Here is a 16,986-nt window from a genome sequence, read left to right as displayed (position 1 = left end):
AACAAGGGACACTTGCCCTCATCCTTCTGTGTCTGGCTAAAATGCCAAACCCTTTATTCTTGGGCGACTTTTACATGGATCCAGATACCTAGCTTTCTGACCCTGAGCACTCAGTCCTGGAGAAAGTGTCGTTCAGAACATTCTTTTGCACCAGTGCGTGTATGGTTAAACTTGTGAATGCATTAGTCATGCAGAAGATAGTTTCAAATTCAAGTGAATAATCTCTAGCTCTTATGGTAAACGGAGTGCTCAGAGGGGGTGGAGTGTTTTCCAGATCCTGTGAAAAGTTTGCAGTGTTGAATGCAGACAAGCCAACTTTCCAACAGGAAAATTACCTGGGTTGTCATTTGCATTGTGGGGCTTCTTTTGCACCAGAAAATCAGGCAGGGCGTTCTAAGGGCACTCAGAAAGTGTCACTGCTTTGAACAGGCACAATGAAAATGGCTCCAATTTCAACATGCCGGGGGAGGGGGGTGTCCATTAAGGCTGCATTCCTAAGTATAATTGCAGACAAACAAGTCCAAGAGGAACTTTATATTTTCATATAAATATGTTTCAGTAAGGGGCTATTTTATCACTTTATGAACTAGTGGTCTTGAAGCTGGTACACATCACAGGAAATTCTAGGCATTTATGACCCAGCCAAACAAATGGCTCAGATAGCAACACCCCCCGTTGGTGGCTTGCTTTAATTTTCAAGTAGGCTGAGATCCAACATCAGCGTTGAATCGAACTTTTCAGGTGCTAAAGTGCTTTCTTGAATCAACTACGAAATGGCTTTTTAAAATGTTTTTTTTTTTTAGCAAAAACAATCACCATCCTACTTTGGATTAAATCACAACCCCCATTGAACGCTAGATGGGCACCATCTGAGCATAACAGGGTGTGTCAGTTCAAAATGGCTGCTTACAGATCAATTATTGCTGAGACCTTTATGTAAACAGACTACCCATCAATGGAAGCAAGCTAAAATCTGAATTGGCCCCCCCGGTGAGAGGCCTGTAATTTGTGAATGAAAGTGGGACCACAGATACACTGTGATTACATCACAAAGAGACGGGAGCATGAAACACAAGGTTCTAGACCTCAACACTGAAAATATGCGTGAAAGAACGTGGTCAATACTTGAGATGATCTCATTGTTTGGCTTCTGTGCCTTCCCCAGTCCACTGACCAGCGGGAGAGCACGTGAAAATGTGAATGATTCATACAAGTTGCAGAAGTTAATTTTTGTTAGCACAGTTTAGGTAATAATAATTTTAAAAAGATGGTGCACACCATTCTGCCCACCTGTGAGAAATTAGTACGTAACAATGGTGCCTTTTATAGCACTGCTAGCCAAACTCAGGGGCATGTAAACTTATTCTTAGAACACTCATGCTTCAAGGTCCTCCTGAAGCTTGTGAACACTTTTAACCACTTGGTCTGATAAATGGCATCATTGTCCGCATTCTGTGCTTCTCACATCTGAATCAGTTAAAATGTTTTTTAAAACCTTTGGCTGAATTAAAAACTGTTGGTTAAAGGATAGAGTAGGAACCACAGCAAACCTCATTTCTAAAGGTTCGCTATGTTTTGTTTTGTTTTTTAAAGGCAAAGAAGTGAATTCGGTTTTTTTTTTCCTAAGCCAGGTTTTCCATCTCAACCCCTGGAAGCCTAGCCGATGCTCTTGGCTTTTCAACAGAGTTGTAGGCCTCTCCTAACTGTGCATGTGTGAACTCCGGGCAGAATGAATGCGCTTTATGCACCGAACCCATGTGGCGATGCATTGCTAATGCACATTAAACTCTACCTAACTTTTAAAACATTGTTTTGTTCCCAATTCCTGTTCATGGGGATTTGAAACTGAGCTGCCTCCTTCTTAAGTATGAATGGATTGCCTCTGCTTGGAGGGAGAGTGGCGGGGGCACTGTTCCTCAAGGGAACAGTGCTGTCTGATCTGCCACCAAATGGATACCTAGAAAGGCCCAGCAGGGGAGGTGGGTACAAAACACTTACGTTACAGCAGCATCTAAGCCTTATGTTCCAAATGCATGGGGGAAGACTGAGAAGACTAGGACAAGGTGAGCAGCTGCCGTGGCACTGGTGGGGTCCAACGTTCTGTCTGCTGACTCGGGTGCAGAAGAGGGCAATCGCTGTGTCTCTGGATGAGTCTCCGCTGGTCCCTTTGCCCATGCAAGTGAAGAGTGAGGTAGCAGAAATAAAGGAATAACCCCCTGGATATGTTGAGGTGCTGAACAAAGGAGCCTCTTCTTCCCCACTTCTCTGAGCAGGTTGTGCCAAATGCCCAGTGGCTGCCCCAGTCCTGAGGTGTGGTGCAGCCCACACTGAGGCCTCAGGCTGTTAGTTCAAGTAATGCGCCAAAGGCTCTTCCAAGGAAGCCAGCAAGGCCCCACGGAGCACTCCGCCTGCTTTGGCTGGGATGACATTGGGCTCGGGGTGTTGGCGAGGTTTCTTGCTCTTCCTGATTTGAGTCCAGCCAGAGTTTGGATCCTGCGAGGCTTGCGGGCAAGGAAGGAAGCGAAGGCAAGAACTCAAGCGCTCGGGGAGGGAAGGGGCTGCTTCCTCAGCACCCAGCCTGCAGAGCGGGAGATGGGCGAAAATCTTGGATGTCGCGCTTATTGCTTATGTGTCGGGCTCAGGCAGAAGTTCCTTGCAAGTGGCCAAGCCACTGCAGTGCAGGTATGCTGCGAGAGAGCTATGGCTGGTGGGAAGCAATGGCCTTGGAGTTGGGTTCCTGGAACTGTGTCATTCCCCTCCCCGCATCATCCTTTCCGGAGCGGCATCTCAGAGAGTACTTGTGGCACACGGAAACCAGATTCTTTGTAATGTAAACTTCTTTCAGAAGATGGAACAGCAAAAATCCGGCGAGGAATGGAAATTCTCAAGGTGCCGTTCTGGGCTCTTGAGATCCGGCAAGCAGGTGTGCCTGGGGCGGTTCTTGCTTTGCAGCGGTTACCAACACCTACCCGCACACAAGAAAACACCTCTTGCTTCTCCAGGGAAAAGCGTGGCAGATGGCAGAGGTCAAGGCTGTTGGCCTCAAAGGTTTGTCCAACCTGATCCAAAGTTACTGGGTACCTCTTAGACAGATGCAGAGCCGTTCACCAGCCATGGGTTACCACTGATTCAAGCTCAATAAGATTTCAGAGTGGGATTCCCCTGAGCAAAGTGTCTGCGGCCTCCTCCAGGGAGGAGAAGGAAAACACAAAGCCACCTTTAAAATAAAAAATCCACCCACAGCTAGTGGGCAGAAAGGACCTTGAGCACTGAAGGGGTTAAAAGTCAGGCACTGTACATGTCCCTGTGTTGGACTGGCTGCAGGGAAGAGACCAGTGTAGGGATGAAGAATGAAGCTCAGCTTCTGGAGGTCATGCAACTGGAGGGGGAAAGACCCTAGGAAGAGGGAGAGAGAGGGGAGGGAGAAAAGTCACCACATTAAGCCGTGGGATAACAGACAATAATTCTTTTTCACAGATCGCTACTGCTTTGCTCTTCCTGGTCTGTGCAGTCAATGGCCAAGCAGAAGGGAAGCCTGAAAGCAGGACCTGAACACAGCACTCTCCACACTTGTGACTCCCAGTAAATATGGGTCTGAACCACTGAGCCTCTTGGGCTTGCCGATCAGAACGTCAGCGGTTCAAATCCCCACAACGGGGTGAGCTCCCGTTGTTCTGTCCCAGCTCCTGCCAACCTAGCAGTTTGAAAGCAGGCCAGTGCAAGTAGATAAGTAGGCACCGCTGTGGCAGGAAGGTAAATGGCATTTCTGTGCGCTCTGGTTTCCATCACGGTGTTCCGTTGCGCCAGAATTGGTTTTGTCATGCTGGCCACATGACCCGGAAAGCTGCCTGTGGACAAACAGCAACTCCCTTGGCTTGAAAGTGAGATGAGCGGCAAAACCCTATAGTTGCCATTGACTGAACTTAACCATCCAAGGGTCCGTTTCCTCTCCCCCCCCCCTTATTTTTTTACTCCCAGTAAATGTTATGCATAGACAGACTGCATACATTTGCAGGCCCAATTCAAAGTTCCAGTTCTAAATTACAAAGCCTTTCTACAGATTGGGATCCCAATATCTTAAGAAACATTTCTCCCAGTAGGAATCTACCTCTCGGACCCTTATGTAATTATCCGAGCCTTTTTCTTCATGTCTACTCCAGGAGAAATACAGAAGGCTGCCAAGAAAGAGGGACTTGCCAGGAGTGGCTCCTCCGACTGGATTGCACTCCCCAGGAGGCCTGCCTGACATCAACCTTGCAATTCTTTTCAGTGGTAGGTCAAGATTTACTTCTAGGTGGTCTGCTGGTTTTGTTATTAGCTGTTTTGATGGTGATTATGCTAATGTTTGTGCGGGTGGTTGCAGGTTTTCAGTTATTTGAAGTTGTAGTCAGTTTGTTCGCGGTTTCCTGAAATGGAATCCATTTTTATACGACTTCTGTCCTACACAAACCACCTTGAGATCGCATAGCATGAAGTCACACGTGGAGCAATATATTATCATTCATTATCATCACCATTCATGGAAAGCCTGTGACATTTTTGCATATGCAGGGAGACTTCGATCAGATGCTTTCAAGCAAGTGATTTGCATGCTGCCCCATCAATCCAACTTAAGCACATGGCTGAGATGACACCCTCAGGCACTACCCATAAGAGGACAAAGTGGAACAAGGACCTCTTGTTTAAAACAACACAAACATACCTCAGTGTCAGCAGGCTCAGTTGTCTTCTGAGCAGCCTTTGGTCCAACGCCTCCGCTCCTCAGCCTTGCTGTCCGACAGCTGGCGTGTCGCTTCCAGCCTGGCGTCTGGCCTCTTCCTCGGTGTGTCAGCCCGGGCAAGCTGCTCAGAGGAGCCAAACGGTTTTCTTCTGGAACTGGGAACAAAATCTTTGTTTTCCTCCTGTACCAGAACCGGGAAAAAGGTTGGGTGTTTTAATACGATGGAGCCCCGCAGGAGTTGCTTCCAGACACACAGTCTGGACAAAGCCATCGAGCCCTGCCCTCTCACTTCCCCCAGCTTTCCTTCCCCAAAGCCTGACTCCGTGGCTTTGTAGGAGGGCTGTGAGCTTTCTAAAAACATAAGCCACACAGTCCCCAAGTCTCCCTCTCCAGCCCTGCTTTCCCTTTTGGTCAGCCACAGGGCTCTCTCATTTCCTTTCTTCTCCTTGCAGCTAGGATATCAATAGTGGGAAAGTGAGAAACATCCTCAGCCCCCTCCACCGAAAACTGGTACCAGGCGTATTTGATGTCTGGCTTTGATGGAGAAGCTTACTCATAATTTGAGACTGGCCAAAGGCCAAGCTAAACCAGACACATTGGAAAATGTGCGATTTCCATTTCTGACTTTTATTAATTCCACCTCCGAAGGTCTGAAGCCCTCTGCTCTGCATGCTGGCTTTGCGAGAGACTCTGTGCATTGGCACGACTGGCTCAACGTTTTTCTTGTTCTATATTTCGCACACTGGCTTTGTAGCCCCACCTGCCATGTATCTTAATTCACCGGGGTGGGGGGGGGGGATGATATGAGATCTGCATTTGTTCAATTGTACTTTACGGATCTTTTGTTGATCTTGGATGAAAAATTACTAAAATGCTTTAAAAAGAAAAAGAAAGAAAGAAGGGTAGCTGCGGCCAGCAAGGAGCCTCCTCTCATTGCCTTCCAGTGGATTTAGAAATGCCTACCAGTGCAAACAAAATGTTGAGACACGGAAGTTAAGAACTGCTGCAGCACTCACAAAGTCAAGGTGCACTTCCTGGGCCAGCAAACAGGAGAGAAATAGGTGGATAAAAACATAATAATAATAATAATAATAATAATAATAATAATAATAGTAGTAGTAGTAGTAGTAGTTGTTGTTGTTGTTGTTGCATTTATATCCCACCTTTTTCTCCAAGGAGCACAAGGTGGCAAACTTGTTTCTCCCCTCACCTAATTTAATCAACAACAACCCTGTGAGGTAGATTGGGTTGGGAGGCAGTTACTGGCCCCAAATCACCCAGACAGTTTCATGGCCGAGTGGGGATTTGAACCTTAGTCTCCCAGGTGCTAGTCCAACCAGCGCACCAATGAACCACTCTGGGCGTAACAGTCTGACAACTTACAATTTATGAGGTGTTCCAATCTTTCCCTCCCTTTCTTTCTTTTAAAATCATCTTCAACTTCCTTGGAGCACCTAGCAAGTGAAGCACAGCACCACATGCAGAAAATGCCTTTTAAAATGCTCTAGGAAGCAACCGCACATCGTACTGGGCAGGCCCCCTCCTGGGGTGTTGTAAGGAGGAAAAGATGTACAGTACCTTTTAGGGGCATTGTATTGAGGGGGAAAGGTGGCTGCCCCCATAAGTTCAAAAGGGGCAGCAATCTTTTTCTCAGGAGGGGACTGCACTTTTGACATCTGCCGGGAGGGCATTCCGCAGGGTGGGTGCAACAACCAAAATTTCCCTGCAATTTCACTTCTCACAAAAAAACGGAAATGCCAGAAGGCCCTCAGAGCTAGACCTCAGTGTCCAGGCTGAATGATGGGGGTAGAGATGCTCCTTCAGGTATACTGGGCCAAAGCCATTTAGGGCTTTAAAGGTCAGCACCAACACTTTGAATTGTGCTCGGAAACGTACTGGGAGCCAATGTAGGTCTTTTAGGACTGGTGTTATGTGGTTCCAGCAGCCACTCCCAGTCACCAGTCTAGCAGCCACATTCTGGATTGGCTGTAGTTTCCAAATCACCTTCAGAGGCAGCCCCACGTAGAACGCACTGCAGTACTCCAGATGGGACTTTGTTGGGGTGTGCGTTAAAAAATAATAATAATACTGCACTTGCAGGCTACCACCAGCAGAGGGAACTACAACACAAGGCCAAGCTTTAATTTCAAGCTGGAATTATTCAAGTGGGGCAGTAACCAAACCCAGAAACGTTCAAAAATCATTCCGTAAGCGTCCCTCAGAATCACATGCCCTTTAAAACAAAAAGTGCATGCACGCATGCACTTTTAATTGTTGCCTTCTGCTTCCTCGAGCATTCAGAAGGCTGTGCACTTGAGGTCTGCTAAGTCTTCCCTCTACCCGAAATAATCTCCGTGTTATGAACATTTCGTTGATTATATTATTCGAACAAATGGCTATCATCAGAAAGGGAAGACCCTCCCTAATGTCAGGGCTTTCCCATTTCCAATTTTTCCTGCACACAAACACACACAGGTGGACAAAAGCAACAGGATTTGATTCTTGTCTTCCATGTGTTCAAGAGACAGCTGCGAAACAAGAGACCGTCACTTAGGAAGCTACCTAATACTGAATCAGACTAGTATCCCCAGGTCTTTAGGGGAAGCAGACATTCTCAGCAGTACCTGGAGGTGCTGGTGATTGAACCCAGGACCTTCTGCATGCAAAGCAGGTGCTCTACCACTGAGCTATGGCTCTTCTGTTAAAAGCTTTTGTTTAGGGAAATGGCACAGGAGTGAGTGGAACTATGCGGCACTTTGGTTACAATCAAACTATTTCACTGGAATGTGATTATCAAGTTGCCTGGTCTTAGTACTCTGCGCTACTGTGAGAGCACTTTAAACGGTCATGATTTCCACCAAAGCATCTTGAGAGCTGTAGTTTGTTTAGGGCAGCGGGAGTTCTTAGGAGACCTCTATCCCCCCCCCCCCCAATAGAGCTCCCTGAGTTCCCTGGGAAGAGGGACTGTTAAAACCACGTGGAGAATTGTAGCTCTGCGAAGGGGAAAGGGATATATCCTAACAAGAGAGTCAGCAAGAGATTCCCCCGCTTCTTAAGATCTTCCCCCCCAAAAAACAACAACCACCTTTTGGCATATCTCAGAGTCTTTTGAAGCTCCTAAGATGCTTACAAATTTCTTAAAAGTGATAAAACTCCACAAATAAATCCCAGGGCATGGCCTTGAAGGAATACGATGCAGCAGCTTCGCTGAAGCTAAGCAGGGCTGGGTCTGGATGAAAGACCCCCGTGGGTCATAGAATTGTGGCGTTGGAAGGCACCCTAAGGGTCATCTAGTTCAACCCCCTGCAATGCAGGGATCTCAACGAAAGCAGAAAGAAAGGAAAGCTATAAATGAAATACCGTATTGGCCTGAATATAAGCCGCACTCGAATATAAGACACACCTTTTAAAATTGGAGGGGAGGGGAAGGAAAAAAGAAACCCAAATATAAGCTGCTGCACACTGGGCTGGGGGGGAGGGGGGAGCCGTGCTGCATTGCCAAAGGCCTTTCCCCTACCTCACTCTCTCCCATCCCAGCCTTGGGAGAGAGGATGGGGGACTACGCACGGGGCGGGCACCACTTAGAATCATAGAATCATAGAGTTGGAAGAGACCACAAGGCCATCCAGTCCAACCCCCTGCCAAGCAGGAAACACTCCTGGCTGCATACCGTAAGGTCACAAATATAAGCCGCACTTTTAACTTTTCGCAGTCGGAATTTGGGGAGAGTGAGACTTATATTCAGGCGAATACGGTAAATGAAATCCTTCAGTAGCCAATTCTGATTGTGCCTTATGCTCATGATTCAAGTCGTTTTGAGATTGATCTGTTTCCTTTCGAGCTATATAATGCACTGTCGTTAGACCCATTTTCCTATCGTTGATTAATCTGCAGATAACGCCCTTGTAAGCTGTGCGATTAAGACTCTCATTACACTGTATTTGCTAATGATTTTGAAATAGGTTGACTTGTGTATCAGTGTATCATTAATGCACTTATATTTGTGTGTCTTTTTTTTCCTTTTGGTCCATGCATTATGTATATATGAGGTGTGTATACATACACACACACACACACACACACACACACACACACCCTACCTGTGACAGTATTGGGGCAATGGAAGGAACTGCCTAGAATATTTATAGCGCAGGTGTAAAAGAGCACGAAGAGGCAGCAAAGCTGATTTGGATGGAATAAGTGCTTCCTGCCTCGCTGCATTCTAAATTTAAGGTGCCAAAAGTGTAAGAAGGGTTTAAAATTTCATTTCTCACTGACATGGCTCCTATTAGCACTGTAAATACTGCCTACATAATTTATTTTTAACAGATGGGATGTGCAACGATGTGCTGCAGCCTGCAATGCTTCTGTTCAGTCACGCCCTCTTCCAGGAAACTCCATTACACACACAAACACACCCCCATAGTTTTGTGTGAACACCCAACAAACGGCCGGTCGTTGTTCTGTGCCCAGTGGTGGGGTTTTTTGTAAACATTTTTTTTCTTCAGTTGAACTTATAACCTCAAGGCCTATTGATTTCAGTGAAACCTAGGCACACTTTGGGCTGGTTAAGACAAGCCCCCCTTCACACATTAGTCACACGATGGGAGATTACAGGGCCTTGGGACTGCACTGCCACCACTGCTGAAGCGGGGCTCCCCTTGGCTCTGCCACTGCCATGCCTGAAGCAAGGAAGCCTGTGCACATAAAAGTCTATAGGTACAGGGTTTCCCCACCTCAGAAATCCAAACGCAACCATACCATTCTGGTCGCCTCGCCTCAAAAAGGATATATTTAGAGTTTGAAAAGGTTCAGGAAAGAGCAACCAGAATTATCAAGGGGATGGATAAGCTCTTCTGGGCTGCATCAACAGAAGTATAGTGTCCAGATCAAGAGAAGCAAGAGTACCACTCTATTCTGCCTTGGTCAGACCACACCTGGAAGACTGTGTCCAGTTCTGGGCACCACAATTTAAGAAGGAACGTGTGCAGAGGACGGCAACCAAGATGATCAAGGGTCTGCAAACCGAGCCTTATGGGGAACGGTTGAAGGAGCTGGGTATGTTTAGCCCGGAGAAGAGGAGACTAGGAGGAGATATGATAGCCATCTTCAAATATATTAAGGGCTGTCATATGGAGGAGGGAGCATGCTTGTTTTCTCCTGATCTGGAGGGTAGGACTTGAACCAATGGCTTCAAGTTGCAAGAAAGGAGACTCCGACTAAACATTCGGGGGAAAACTTTCTGACTGTAAGAGCCGTTTGGCAGTGGAGCAGACTCCCATGAGAAGTGGTGGACCCTCTTTCCTTGGAGGTTTTCAAACAGAGGTTGGTTGGCCATCTGTCAGGGATGTTTTCGCTGAGTTTCCTGCATTGCAGGGGGTTGGACTAGATGGCCATTGGCTCTAAGATTCTATGCTCCTATGCATTCTGGTGATTTTTTTTCATTTAGAGGGAAGGCAAGCAAGAGGTGACATGATAGAATTTTTTTAAAATTATGCATGTTGTGGAGAAAGTGCGCAGAGAAGAGTTTACTTTGCTCCCTCCTAACACTAGAAATCAAGCACCAATTAGTTATCTAAATATTGACAAGAATCTCTCCACTAGATTAGGTGCTATACTGACACCCCATCCCCAATGAACTGCACACAGAGAAAATAAAGCAACTGACTGGACAGGAAGGGCCTGGGATATTTTGGTGCCTGAGATAAACAATCTAAGTAGAACTCCTTCCCCACCTCCTCCACTTCACTGTAAGATGAAGAAAACAACCCATTTCAGTTCATCAAAAAAATGTGAAATTTATGACAACTCTGTGAAACAGTAAGAATTATTTAAAAGTGCACCCATCTCTCTGTCTCTCTCTAATTAGTATGGAATATGCTGGAAAGTTTCCCAAGGACTGTGCCCCAACAGGTCAGACATGTTAAGAGGACAATTCTATAAATGTCTATGCAGAAGAGAATCCCACAAGAATTCGCTGAAGTTTGGTCCCAGGTAAATTGGTATAAAACTGTAGCCACAGTCTCTCTCCCTTGGCCATCGATGATGACATCCAGGGTTTGTGCTTAGCCAGGCTTCCTCAAACTCGGCCCTCCAGATGTTTTGAGACTACAATTCCCATCATCCCTGACCACTGGTCCTGCTAGCTAGGGATCAGCCGAGTTTGAGGAAGCCTGTGCTTAGCTAAGGGATGGGGACAAGTCAGTACAGCACCTGATCCAATGAAGAGATATGGGTTGCTGGTATTTAAATACATATTTGGTGTTTATTAGAATCTGGGTGACTGCTATTTGGGGTGAGGTAAGGTGGGTAGTGACAGGGGAGGGGGCCTTTTTCAGACGTGACAACCCATTTACAGGTGGACGCAGGTGGCGCTGTGGTCTAAACCACAGGGCCTAGGGCTTGCTGATCAGAAGGTTCGAATCCCCGCGGTTCGAATCCCCGCGATGGGGTGAGCTCCCGTTGTTCAGTCCCTACTCCTGCCAACCTAGCAGTTCGAAAGCACGCCAAAAAAGTGCAAGTAGATAAATAGGTACTGCTCCGGCGGGAAGGTAAACGGTGTTTTCGTGCTCTGCTCTGGTTCGCCAGAAGCGGCTTAGTCATGCTGGCCACACGACACGGAAGCTGTCTGCGGACAAACGCCAGCTCCCTCGGCCTGTAGAATGAGATGAGCGTGCAACCCCAGAGTCGTCCACGACTGGATCTAACTGTCAGGGGTACCTTTACCTTTTTAAGGTGGGTGGTGACAGGGGAGGGGGCAACCCAGTTACAGAATTCTGTAGCCAAACAGGTTTGCCTTACACTCACTTTGTTGTCTTTTGAGAACCGGGCAAACCCAAGAGGTCTCCTTTCCACTGGGTTTTTTTGAGCAAGAAAGGAACAACAGGGCTCCCTTCTGAGCAACGGGAGCAACTCCCTCTGTTTCTTTCATCTCCCATATCCCACGGAAATGAGAAAAGCCCCTGTCTCTCCCCAGTGCCAAATAATGCAGGGAAGGGAAGTGATAACAAGCACAAATGACAGCTGCCTCATAAGCCAAGTCAACGTTTGTGGAGCCCTGCCCAAGGTCATGCATTTTATATTTTACTATTTGACCGTTTTTATTGTTTAAAAGAACTCTGCAAGTGGCGTTCTATGAAGCTGCAAAAGTCAAACATATTATATGAATAAACACATACATAAAATATGCCAATGTTATTATTGTATTATTACATATTGAGGGGGTGGGGAGGCCAAGACTGAGACAGATTCTGACTTTCCTAGCAAGTGTAGCCCATGCCCTCAATAAAGTTTCATCTTCCCCTTGATTTCTTTTTTTAAATCTTGATTTAGGAATGCAAAAGTTTTAAAGTAAAAGTTCGAAGCACACTTACCGGTAATACTGTGCAGCTCCAGGGGGAAGCAGTCGCAGGATCACTAATGCAGCTCCTCCGGCCGAGCATCTCAGATGCGGTTAAGCTACTTTTGGTCCTTCTAGAGTCTAATTCCGGAGCATTCCAAGAGTTTATACCAGCGCTGGCTCTTCTGGAATTCTGCTCAATTGCATATATGCGTGCGCTAGTCCCTTCTGGTTTGTGGGGGTCGGTAGATGACCTATATGGATTTCGAGGGGCTGCATTTTCAACAGCCTTCGTCGCAGAGTCCTCCGAAGATTGCAAGCCCCGTCGCGTTCGCCACGCGCTTCTCACTGTGACGTGTTTGGTGTCAGGCGAGTTGGCCTCTGAAGCACTATGGCTCTTCCAGTTGATTGTCTCCATGGGCGGTTCGCTGTTCTTCTCGCCGAATTCAGACGGTTTTATCGTAATGCTGCTTTTCGAGACGACTGTTTCCACCCTGCTCCTAGGAGCAGGGTCCCCGTTCTTCTCAGCCTCGGGTAACTTCAGGGTTATATTGCTCTTGTTAATCGGTATCTCGTAAGGTGTGCCGGTCGCGTTTGTCCCCAGTGAAAGCTCATTCGGAAGCACTCGAATGTTGCTGGCAGATATGTGCTGCTGTTCTTTTGTGGCGTCGCTCGCACTGGTCCTTTGAGTCACAGGCTCAGATGGGTAAATGGTGATACTGCTTGTCATTTTGTGTGACACCGTCTTAAAGACAGGCTGCTGCTTTTCAGAGCTGGCTTCTGGCCCTGTACCACCCATGATTTCCTTCACGTCCTTTTCCACAATCGCAGGCTTGATGACGGCTTTAGACCTCAGTGCTTCTCTGGGACTGAACTGCCTTCTCGGTTTCGACCCTGTAAGGGCAGCGGCTGAAGACACCCTGGAGGACCTGCTGAGCTCTTCCTCGCCGCTAGCATTTTTTTCGTTTTCAAAAGGAGATGTTCGAATAGCCCTCTTGGAGCTTGCGAACTCTCTAGATGCAGGTTCCCTTTTCAACCCTACGTCAGCAGTAGCAGAAGCGGTTGCCATTTTACTTGTCTCTTCACTGGTGATGAATTTTTCATGGCTATTGGAGTTGGTAGCTCTGGCTCTTGCAGACGTGGGTTTTAGGCCCACGTTGTTAGAGCTTGCGGCTAAGGCAGCAGTCTGATCCATTTCTTCCTTCTGAGGATCTGGGGGACTCTGCAAGAGATCTTCCTGACTTCTTGAAATGAGCCAAGATTTTGCTAAAGGTGAGGGCTTTACCATTTCGTGCGGAGGTTCTCTTTCCTGGGAGTTTACTGCCTTCGGAGAGCTCTCTTCCAAGTGCTGCCTGCGAGATGAGACCAAAGCGGTTTCCATCTTTGAGCTGGTAGGTTCAGCAGCTAATGTCTCCGTAGAGAGATAATGCCTATAGGACAAAGCAGCTCCATTGGAGGCCCCCCGGTTAGTTTTCGAGATGTGAGTCTCTGTCGAAAGAGCAGATTGTTCTGCAACGCGCGTCTTAATTCCCTTTTCAGAAGGTGATATGGAGGTTTCAGTTTTGCTGGGCTTCTCTTCAAGTTCGTCAGACTTACAGTGATGAGCGTCGTTTGGTGATTGAGATGTTTTTTCCACTTTGCTCCTCAACGCGCTCTCATTCTTGGGTTTCGAAGAGGCTTTCCAAGACTTGTGCTCCTGTGCTGCAGGTGGGTAACGACTAAGCACAGATGGCTGCTCTCTAGATTTTTTTACTTCAGCCGGTGGGTTTCCGCTGTCTTTCTGTGAGGAAAAGTGCATGCCCAGCATGGATTTGTCTTCTGCCCGTTTAGCATCAGTTGCTAAGGTGTCCAATAATGCTGAGGTGCTCGATGCTTTGGCTGCTCTCCTGCTGTTCAGGTTAGGGCTTGTGGCCCTCTTGCCGCCTTGGCTCTCGCTATTAAATGAGAATTCTCGGTTGCGTATTCTCTCCCGCCTGTGCTGAGGAGAAAGTTCCCGAGACTTATGCTTAGAAATGGCTGACTCGGCTGTGACAGCTCTGTGTTTGGGTCTGTCGTGCTTCACTCGGCTAGGTAGGTTAATTTCCTCTGTTTCTGCCTCACCATTCTCCAACTCTTTCTGCTTCTTCATCTGTGTTTTTATTTCTTCAAGTTGGCCTATGAGGAGCTTGTTTTTGTTTTGCTCGCTCAAGTAGCTATCATGCAGGTCATTATTCTTTGCTCTCAGGGTTTTGAGCTCCTCTTCTAAAGACTCAAAGTGTTTGATTTGAGTCTTTAGCTTCTCGATTTCTTGGTTGAGGTCCTTCACTTTGTTGTCTTCTTGATTTTTATTCTTCTGATTTTCTGATTTGTTCCGAGTTTCGTTTTCAACAAGCTTTAGGTATTCCAAACTCCCTTTTCTCCTTGTTTCCTTCGATGACAGTGCTGAAGTTGTCAAGTCAACTTCAATCCTCAGGTCATTTCTGTCGAGAATACTATTGGATGATCTTTCCAGCAGGTTAGATGTGTTTCGCGTTTGATCTGCCCGGTTCAGCTTATTATTTTGCTCGAGCTTTTGTGTCAGCTCTTGTATTATTTTCTCATTCTGCTTCTCCTTCTCAGCGAAGTGTTTCTTCTCATTAACAAACGTGAGAGCTAGCGACTTAAGCTTTTCCAGTTCACTCACTAAGCTCTGCTCAGTTTTATCCAGCCTGTCTTCAGATTGCTCAAGTTCTTTTACTTTTGCCCGAAGAACTTCCAGTTCCGTTGAGATTTTCTTCGTCAAGTTTTTCTCCTCGTTGAGGCTGAGGCAGAGCTGAGTACAGTCATTCTTGCTCCTGCCAAAAGCTTCCTCCAGCTTCTCCAGCTCTGCCATTCGCTTCTGAAGCCGCTCGATTTCGGATTTCAGCTCCCGCGTGAGACTTTCCTCCTCCTCCAGTTTCTCCTTCATCAGCTGGCAAAGCTCTTCCGCTTTCCTGATCTCCTCATCCTTCCCTTCGATTTTCAAGACTCTTTTGCGCAAAACTTCAACATCGGCCAGCATGCTCGAGTTGCTGCCTTCTGCCTGGATAACTTTGTCCTGCAAGTCCAGCAACTCATCCTCAGCTTTCTGGAGGTTTTTCGTCGCTTCCTCTAATTCATCGAGACGGCGGCCGAGACTCTGGAGCTTGAAACGTAAGTGACGATTTGACGTCTCTTTATAAGCTGAATAGTCCGCCATGTTTGTTCTACCCCCCTGCTTTCAGTCCCCCCCCCCCAGATGGGAGCAAGCAAGTGGATTTTTATAACTCTTTATTCTTCTACTTGTTTCATTAAGTTCCTTGGGAAGATGACCAGCACCTGGAAAGAGAAAGCAGGTGGTAAGTATAATGGAAAGGATATTTCTAACTGCTATTCTTTTCAAGAGCTGTGATTCAAATTGATCAGATTGGTAGAGGAAGGGCTATTGCACAGTGGCAGAACACATGTTTGGCATGCAAAAGGTCCCAGGTCCAGTCCCTGCCATTTTGAGGTAGGACTGGGAAAGACTAATGTACACCCCCCCCTCCCCGAAAACTGCTGCCAGTCAGTGTGTAGACAATGCCAAGCTAAATAACAGTTTTCTGTCACACATGCAGAACAGGTCCTGGCGAACCTGGATAGCTGAGTTGGTTAGAGCGTGGTACTGATAATGCCAAGGTCACAGGTTTGATCCCTGTAAGCTGCATATTCCTGGATTGCAGGGGGTCGGACACGATCCTCAGGGTCCCTTCTAAATCTGCAATTCTATGATTCAAGGTTTGTTATATTGCCACCAAGGATGCTGGGCAAGGGTGATGCAGAAGCAGCCAGCCCTTATGAGTTTATCCTCACAAGAGAAGACTGTCATGAGGAGCATTAAAGGCCATTGTGGCGCCTTTCTGCGAAGCCTGTTTGGAAATGACTCACATCCCGCAGGCAGAAGGTCATTTAGCAGCAACTCGGCCACCTGCGGCCTCTGCGAAAGCAGGCCACGCTCTTTTCCTGAAGTTACCACTTTGAGCAGAAGGCATAGGCAGTGTTCCATGTCCAGAATTTCAAGATAATGCAGCCCCTCGCCTCCCCAACTCAGCCTTGAAGGAGGGGCGGGCTGCGTATTTGCAAAGGTATGCAATATTCTCAGCTCTGATCATGATGAGTCCCATTATGCCAAGGGGAAGGAGGAAAACAACCGAGAAAGCCCCCACAAAAGTGACGGGAGAGAAGGGAATGCCCAATTTTTATGATGACACTACATATACGAGCAAGCCAAAAATATACTCCTGTATCCTCCTTTTATTTGGCAGCGACGTTCCTTTCCAACGGTATCCTGGTGCCATCTGTTTGCAAGGGCAGAAGTCTCTGTCCCAATTCCCACCTCAGGTGTGAGTCACAAGGTTATAATGCAGTTCTCCAGTTTTGCAAAGGGGGGGCCGCTGTTCTTTCCCCAAAAGGGTCGGGAATTTCCTGTTCCCTGCCCGTCATTCAGTACCTGGGGGCTGAGGAAGGTGCAGAAAGGGGGCCTGGAGGAAATGAGAAAGGGGTAGGAGCAATTCGCCTATCAGGAAAGTTTTTTGGTTTTTTAGTTTTTTTTAGTTTTAGGAACATGGGGAATGTGCTAGAGGTGCATATTGTTTTACGTGGCATGGAGAAAATGGGACACAGGCCTCTCACGTAATCCTAGATCCCAGGAAAACCCAAGTTGCATATTGGGAGATTCAGGGCAGACAGGTGGATACCACACAGCTCATAGCTAAACTATGGGATTCGGTGTCGCAAGGTGTGATGGTCACCAGCACAGATGGCTTTAAAAGGGAAAACAGACAAATTCATGGAGCATAAGTCTACCAATAGCTACCAATCATGATGGCTGTGTACTACCACCTCATGTCTGATCTGACCCATGGAGAACCACGGCCAGTCATTATAGAAATAGCAGTGGTCTTTAATAGTC

The 16,986-nt window shown here is 47.1% G+C and overlaps 1 protein-coding gene across 1 annotated transcript; it reads right to left on the bottom strand.

Annotated features, from left to right (window-relative positions):
- Window positions 1-1,999: 1,999 nt before the first annotated feature.
- LUZP1 (leucine zipper protein 1) lies at window positions 2,000-15,275 on the bottom strand. The gene is made up of 3 exons (XM_033158054.1): window positions 12,094-15,275; window positions 4,703-4,901; window positions 2,000-3,396 (listed from the first exon to the last, which is right to left on the bottom strand). The coding sequence occupies exons 1-2, from the start codon at window positions 15,253-15,255 to the stop codon at window positions 4,719-4,721; spliced, it is 3,345 nt and encodes a 1,114-aa protein (XP_033013945.1). The 5' UTR covers window positions 15,256-15,275; the 3' UTR covers window positions 2,000-3,396; window positions 4,703-4,718.
- Window positions 15,276-16,986: the final 1,711 nt, after the last annotated feature.

The sequence above is a fragment of the Lacerta agilis genome, chromosome 8 (assembly GCF_009819535.1).
Source record: "Lacerta agilis isolate rLacAgi1 chromosome 8, rLacAgi1.pri, whole genome shotgun sequence".
Classification (NCBI taxonomy): domain Eukaryota; kingdom Metazoa; phylum Chordata; class Lepidosauria; order Squamata; family Lacertidae; genus Lacerta; species Lacerta agilis.
The sequence above is the reverse complement of the archived record's forward strand: the minus strand, read 5'-3'. Positions and strand labels throughout refer to the sequence as shown.